The sequence below is a fragment of the Penaeus japonicus genome, unplaced genomic scaffold (assembly GCF_977035675.1).
Source record: "Penaeus japonicus unplaced genomic scaffold, GWHDUDI00000001_assembly GWHDUDI00000041, whole genome shotgun sequence".
Classification (NCBI taxonomy): Eukaryota; Metazoa; Arthropoda; class Malacostraca; order Decapoda; family Penaeidae; genus Penaeus; species Penaeus japonicus.
The window spans coordinates 4,450,562-4,458,061 of NW_028234443.1; the positions used below are offsets into that span (position 1 = coordinate 4,450,562).

The following is a 7,500-nucleotide window of genomic DNA, read 5'->3' on the forward strand; positions in this document are numbered from 1 at the left end:
CCCAGAAATCTACACTAAAATGTTAATAAATTTAATGAATCAATTGTCTGATTAACTTCATACAAGATCTAGAGCAAAGATAAAATTCAACTAAAGAAAAGAAAGAAAACAAAATGTGATTACGATTAGAGTTAGTTGCGGAAAAGAAATTATAATTATCAAACAAAGAGAGAGAGAGAGAAAGGGATAGGAGAAGAAAGGCAGATATATACATATACATACGTACACACACATATATACGTATATGTATATGTATATGTATACGTATACATATAAGTATAGGTATACGTATATATATATATGCATACATACACTCACATACATATACATATACGTATATGTGAGAGAGAGGAGAGAGAGGAGAGAGGAGAGAGGAGAGAGGAGAGAGGAGAGAGGAGAGAGGAGAGAGGAGAGAGGAGAGAGGAGAGAGGAGAGAGGAGAGAGAGAGAGAGAGAGAGAGGAGAGAGAGAGGAGAGAAGAGAGGAGAGAGAGGAGAGAAGAGAGGAGAGAGAGGAGAGAGAGGAAGAGAGAGAGAGGGAGGGAGAGAGAGAGGAGAGAGGAGAGAGAGAGAGAGAGAGAGAGAGAGAGAGAGAGAGAGAGAGAGAGAGAGAGAGAGACAGACAGACAGAGAGACAGAGAGACAGACAGACAGAGACAGAGACAGAGACACAGAGAGTGGGAGCAAAAACAAAAAAAAAATAAAAGAAAGAAAGGAAAAAATACATATGACAAGCACCTTTTCTTGGTTTTCATCTTCCTTGTCCTTTGTGATTTTGGGGTCTGGCTGCAGGACAGAGAAAAAGGAAAGTATTATTAAAGGATATAAATAAACTTAAAGAGATCTAGACTATTTTTTTAGATTAATAAATAATTAAAAAGGCATTCTACTATCTAAAAGAATATTATCATCTACAAAGTAAAGAGATTAATATACTATTATATTATTTAAAAACACTATGTTAAGGATGAACTAAAATGATTACATGTAAAAATACAAGCTTTCTACATTACTTTACACAAAATCATTTCAGAATTAATAAAAGAAGGAACAGATTGATATCATACTGATAATAACAAATCAATGTTTTTTTCCAGAGAGAGAGATAAAGTCAGTAATAATTATTTCCATCTTGAATATGCACTTTGACTGAAAATAATTTTTAACAACCACCTTGGCTGGTTCAATAGTACGTTGCCACCACATTATCTCCTCCTGAAATATAAACATAAATTCAGGAAGTGTATAGGCCTATAATAAGTCCTATAAGATAGGCCTATGGATGTCTGGTATTTTGGTAATATTTTTTTTTTTCGTAATAATAATATTGTCTTTCTGGTTGTCTTTCTTTGTCTTGGATTATTTGGAGTTAATTTAAACTAAGTAGCTACTTGGAATTATTGTTACTAGTCTACAGCACAAGCAGTAACGAGAGTGTAAGAACAAAGACAAAAGTGAAGTACAAAAAAACAGAACATAAAGCAATAGCAAATAACCCTGTGGTATTGTGGTTGTAAATATCTAATGGCAATTTTTCAACTTGAAAAATATATGAAAATAGAGAGGAAAAACAACAACAAAAAATGAAGTCATTCATTGAATAACAGTATTGAAAAAAAAAAATGGATGGTGCAAACAGTGGAGAATCAATAAGAATGAAAAAATGAAAAAAGAAAAAAGAAAATAAATAAAAATACTAAAAAGTGGATAAAAGAAAAGAGAGAGAAAATTAATTCAGTATTCAAAAATAATGATAAACTTTGAAAAGGCAAGACAATGAAAAGTAAAAAAAAAAAGTAAAAAAAAAAAAAAAAAAAAAAAAGAAGAATAAAAAGGAAGCAAATGAAGAATTCAAATAATATGAAACTGAATTGAAACGAGTAAATAACAACCTTTTCCTGGTCATTTTCCTTCTCCCACCACATCCCAGAGTCGTTCTGCAAAGCGAAGTAGGATTATAAGCATTTAGCATTAGTAAAAGCTATTTTTCTTTCTTCTAAAGTATTTCTGGATACTTCTCAAAGGCAAAAGCAACCGTGTTGATAAAATGGCAGAAAAAAAACGTTATACACAAGATGAGTTTATTGCTATATGAGGCTATTGGGAATTCCAAAATGGTTGACTCCTTTTCCTATAAACTCGTTTTTTTTTTTTCTAAAATGGTTGACTCCTTTTCCTATAAACTCATTTTATGTTTTTTTTAAATTCCAAAATGGTTGACTCCTTTTCCTATAAACTCATTTTATGTTGTTGTTTTTTCTGTCATAGAACACGGGCAGAAATTTTGAAAATATATATTTCTGTAGCAAAACAAGGCTGAGTTTGCATAGCTATTGGATTAATAAGCAAATCATATAAATATTATTTCTATTAGACTAAAAAGTTAAGCTATAGTTACTATGATGAAAGCTGCAAGTCTAAGAAGTCAAATTTGATAAAGTCTTTCGTCTTTTTGGAAAAAAAAAGTCTATAATACCTTTCCTGTAATCTCGCAAATGTCATAACAATAATAATGATAACAATAACAGCAATTACAATAACAACAGTTACAAAAAAATAGATAAATATAATAAAAAACAACAATAAATCGGAAAAATTCAAAACCACCTCAACGGGCTCCGTAACAGCCGGCTGTTCCCACCACGGGACTTCCTCCCCCTGAAATAGAAGATTTCATTTCAGGGAACGCAAGAAGGAATAGGGAAGGAGTGATTGCAAGGCCTAAAAGGTCAAGTAGAACAGGCCCATGCTTAAGGACTGATATTTCTTACATAAAAAAATGAAAATGAAAAATTAAAAATGTTTCTATGAGTCTCGAAAGTCCAACGTCAGTCTGTCTCTGTTAAGTGTTTTTTTTTTTTTTTGAACATTTAGCTTGGTATGAAGTTGCAATTCTAACGGTTACTATGATGCAAATGAAATATAATCTAGTTCAGAATACCAAAAAAAAAAAATGGAAGGCAAAAAGAAAAAGCAAAGCAAAATTAAACAAATAATCACAAAAGCAAAATAAAATACGAAGAGACACTAGCTGTTCCTAAAGTCTTTGTCATAACTTTTTTTTTTCCTTCTGTTTTTCTTTTACTAAAATTCCTTGAGTAATGAAACAAACATTTAGAAAAAGCACCTTTGTTTCGTCCTCATTTTCCTGTCGTTCCCACCACATTGAACCCGAGTCCTGGAACACATTTTAGGTTAAAAGGAAAAGAGAAAAAAAAATGAATGGATATGTTTTTTTTTTTTTTTTTTTTTGGGGGGGGGGGGGGGGGGGCGAAATTGTTTTGTTTGTGGTGTTGTTGTTGATGTTGTTATATTTGTTTGTTGTTGTTGTTCTTTGATAGTTTGTTGTTGTTGTTGTTCTTTGATAGTTTGTTGTTGTTGTATATCATATTGCGAGTTTTGTTTACTTTGTTTACTCTGACTTTGTTTGTTTGTATGTTTGTTTCTGTTGTTATTATGGGTTCTGCATATGTTGTAATAACATTATTATAAGCCAGGTAATAACTTAAAAATAAATGCAGAAAATTAAATAAAAACAAAAGCAAAACTGAAATAAATGAATAGGATTTAGAATATTAACAAAAAATCTATAATATTGCAGAACAAAACAAAATTACAAATAGTGTAAAAAGATATATCATATTGACGGAATTCAATTATAGTTTTTGAAAAAAGAAATAACATATTTTTCATAAATACTTGAAGAAAATCTGAATGGTAAGATTAATCACCTTTATCGTTATTATTACTATTATCATTGTCGTTACTGGTATTACAAAAAAATAATCATAATGATTATTGTAATTAATGTGAGCATTATTTTTCTCGATGTTATAATTATTATCTTTATCATTCCTGCCTTTATCATCGCGTTATCCTTTTTTAAAATCGTTATCATCATAATCGCTAATATTTAATTCTTCGTTATCATCATTAGCATAATCATTCACATCATCGTTTTTATCTTCGATATATATATTTCCATCATTTTTAGAATCGTCTTTGTTTTCTAATCTTATTTAATATTCCATAACAAAAAAAAAATGTTATTATTATTATTTTTTTTTTTTACTTTTTCCTTTTTCCTTTTTATTTCTTTTACTTTTAAGGTAATTTTAAGCACCTGTTGTGTTTCCTCTTCCACAGGCTGTTCCCACCAAGGCAGTTCTGGTTCCTGTAATGCATCACTAACTTTAATTTTCATTTTCATTTTTTTCTTAATATAAATTTCTCTTTTCTTCTATTCTTGGTTTGTTCCTAAGGTATTTAAAATTTGAGGGATTCTTTTTTTTAACATTAATAAATAAGGGAGATGATGCAAAAAAAAATAATATTAGGGCTATGGATTAAGTAAATTAACTAAACTATACAAAAAAGGGGAAAAAACAAAGCTAACTAAAATAAGAAAAAAATATATAACCTTAGCTATCCAGAGCAAACAGTAAAAAAAAAATAAGTCAACAAAATTTACCAAAAAATGATAAAACACAACAAAAGTAAGCTAAATAAAAAAAATAAAAAAGCCTTAAATTGCCTTAAATTATAATAAATAACTAAAACTCAAGATATGTCAAGGGAAAGCGGGCACCTTCTCATCGGCTGCAGATGAAGAAGCGACGGTGTTAGTGTTGTCTTCATTTTCCCACCACATGTCATTCTGGAAGCATAGGGACCGCGGGCTTAGTATAATCGTAGGAAATAAAACGAGACAAAACTGAATTGATAAAAAGAAAAAGAAAGGCGAGTTATACTGGAATTTTAGGGACTGCGGGCTTAAGCATATTAAGTCAAGAGTGAATTTGATAAAATAACACCAAATGAAATAGAAGAATAGAAAAGTTATTCTGGAAATAAAGGGACCGCGAGCTTAACATATTTAAGGAGTTTAGAAAAAATGATAATAGGATATAAAATTATATGTAACTGACGAAAATAAAGAGAAACTATAAAGAAAGAAAGCAAAAAAAAGGGGGGACCGCGGGCTTAGTACATTTAGACTTCATCGGATTTTGAAAATTATCATAGCATCAGTAAATAACACAATACAAAATAAAATAGAAGAAAAAGAAGCAAGGGAAATAATTGAAAGAAAGAAATAAAATATTTCGAATAAAGCTTTGGTAAAAAGCGACACACATATATATAATTGCGGAGGAATAACACATAACGAAGCTGGAAATAACATTTAAAAAAATATATAAAACATTCTCGAGGCAAATTATCATTAATACAAACGAAAAGTTGAAGAAAGCTAACAATTGTTACAAAATAAAAGTTGCAGGATTTATTATAAACATGCTGTTGTATATCATTGTCATTTCTGTATCTTTTCCGTAATGTACATGCTTTGTGAACAATTGAAACTGAATGAATAAACGAATGAAGGAATTTATGAATGGATTACTATGATGGAATGAATGAATGATAATGTGACACGAACAACGCTTTGGGTTCCAGGTTTTCATTCGCATAATCCAGTCTGTGGCATTGTTGGGAATTTCTTCACAATCGGGTAGAAGAGAGAGAGAGAGAGAGAGAGAGAGAGAGAGAGAGAGAGAGAGAGAGAGAGAGAGAGAGAGAGAGAGAGAGAGAGAGAGAGAGAGAGAGAGAGAGAGAGATACAAAGACAGATAGAGAGAGAGAGATACAAAGACAGATAGAGAGAGAGAGATACAAAGACAGAGAGAGAGAGAGATACAAAGATAAATAGAGAGAGAGAGAGATACAAAGATAGATAGAGAGAGAGAGAGAGGAAAGAGAGACATAAAGAAATAGAATGAAAGATAAAGAACACTTTCAATAGCTGAAATACACCGTGCGTTCCGGGGTTTCGCATTCTCCATGCTGTCTCAAAAGAAAGACAGGCCATGTACATATACGAAGGTAAAACGGCAGACTTAAAAAAGAAAAAAAAATAATAATAAAAACACACGGCATTGTCCGATACCGGAAGTGGGGTAATCATATCATCCTTCTCATTTTCCTCCATGGCTTCTTCCTCTGCCTTTCCTTCTTCGCCTCGTCCGCCATCTTCTTCGTTCAATTCGCTATCTATTCCGTCCACCTGAAAGTCATGGGGTTTGAACGAGGGGGGGTCACTAACTCACCTTCTTTCATTTGCAATCAGTGCAGTCCATAAATCGTTTTTTTTTTTTCGTTTTTTTATTTAACTATTAATAAAAATTAGAAGTTTATCCAAGCTGCTATGAAAAAATAGGATATTCTTTAAGCACAGGACAAAACGAAAGCCAGAATGTCTTCGTAATAATTCAACGGAGAAAAACATGTAATTTCTAAATCATTAAAAAAAATGATCTTGATCTTATCGTATCTATCAAAAAAAAGAAGGTTTATCTCGAGGTGTGACATGCATGGAACAAGCATCGATAAGCAGGTCGGAGGGCGGAGACTGGCCATGCAATGAGAATTTCTTCGACAAAGTCTAATTTTCGCTTCGTGGAAAAAAAAGGTGTGAGGAAAAAAGGGCTTTCATAGAACCAGAGTCTGCTTGAGTCTTTAAGCTCAACCAAATAGTTCGTTTTTTTCGTTTTCCTTTTTTTTATCAACTACACGTGGTAAAGGCTCAAAGCAGGGTACATTCAGCCTGAAGGACAAAGACTGAATCCCTGGAAGAGGTTGCGGCGAGGGAGCAAAACGGAAGCTGAAGGGGATTCATCAACACCAGTTTAAGGGCATTCATTCAACCGCATGCCTTACCGCAGGCTGTTGGACTTCCTTCTCCTCTTTAATGTTCGACTCGAAGCTCGGGTAGTCGATGGTCTTCGTCAAGTGATGGTCCGGTTCGCGGTTCAGAACCTCTCGTTTCCGAACTTCTTGAGGCTCCGGTTCAATGTCGATCTGGAGTGTGTTGATCACGTCGCCGCTTGTTTCCTTTGGCTGCTCGCAGTCCTCCTCGACCTTAGCGTCCTTCGTGGGTTCCTGGACAATTCCCTCCTTTTCCTTATTCTCCTCCTCCTCCTTCTTGTCCCCGAAGCCAGCCATATAGAGTTCCTGAACGAAGCGGGATCTCCGAGGAGGCGGCGAGATGGTCCTTTCTTCCTCGCCAGAGACTTCACTCTTCTCTCCCGCTGCGTCTGGGATTTTAGCTTGCTCTTCCGCCGGCGCAGGGATCTCTCTCGGTTCCTTTGGCTCATTGGGCTCTTTGGGCTCTTTGGGCTCATTGAACTCTTTGGGCTCTTTGGGCTTATCCTCGGCTTCCTTAGGCTCCTTGGGCTTATCCTCGGAAGGTGGGAAATTCGATCCCAAGGCGTCCTGAATTTTGGACTCCGGAGGCGAGGCGGCAGTGGCGGCCTGTGGAGTCGGTTGCTCTGGCTGTTTCGATGAGCCAGGCTGCTGCAAGAAATCGCCAGGTTATACAGACATGGGAAAGGGAGATGGCATGTATAGGGAGGTGAGAAAGGGCGACGGGTTCTGAAGACCTCCTTGGGTGTCCTTCTTCTTCTTCTTCTTCTTCTTCTTCTTCTTCTTCTTCTTCTTCTTCTT

At 34.3% G+C, this 7,500-nt stretch overlaps 1 protein-coding gene across 1 annotated transcript in view; it reads right to left on the reverse strand.

The window, feature by feature from the left end:
• Positions 1-7,500, reverse strand: part of LOC122257198 (uncharacterized) — a 58,823-nt gene that overhangs the window by 11,730 nt on the left and 39,593 nt on the right. The window contains 9 exon segments of the mRNA XM_086534325.1: positions 737-784; positions 1,172-1,213; positions 1,891-1,935; positions 2,606-2,656; positions 3,126-3,176; positions 4,122-4,172; positions 4,587-4,655; positions 5,930-6,061; positions 6,715-7,350. Coding sequence (XP_086390451.1) covers positions 737-784; positions 1,172-1,213; positions 1,891-1,935; positions 2,606-2,656; positions 3,126-3,176; positions 4,122-4,172; positions 4,587-4,655; positions 5,930-6,061; positions 6,715-7,350 — 1,125 coding nt within the window.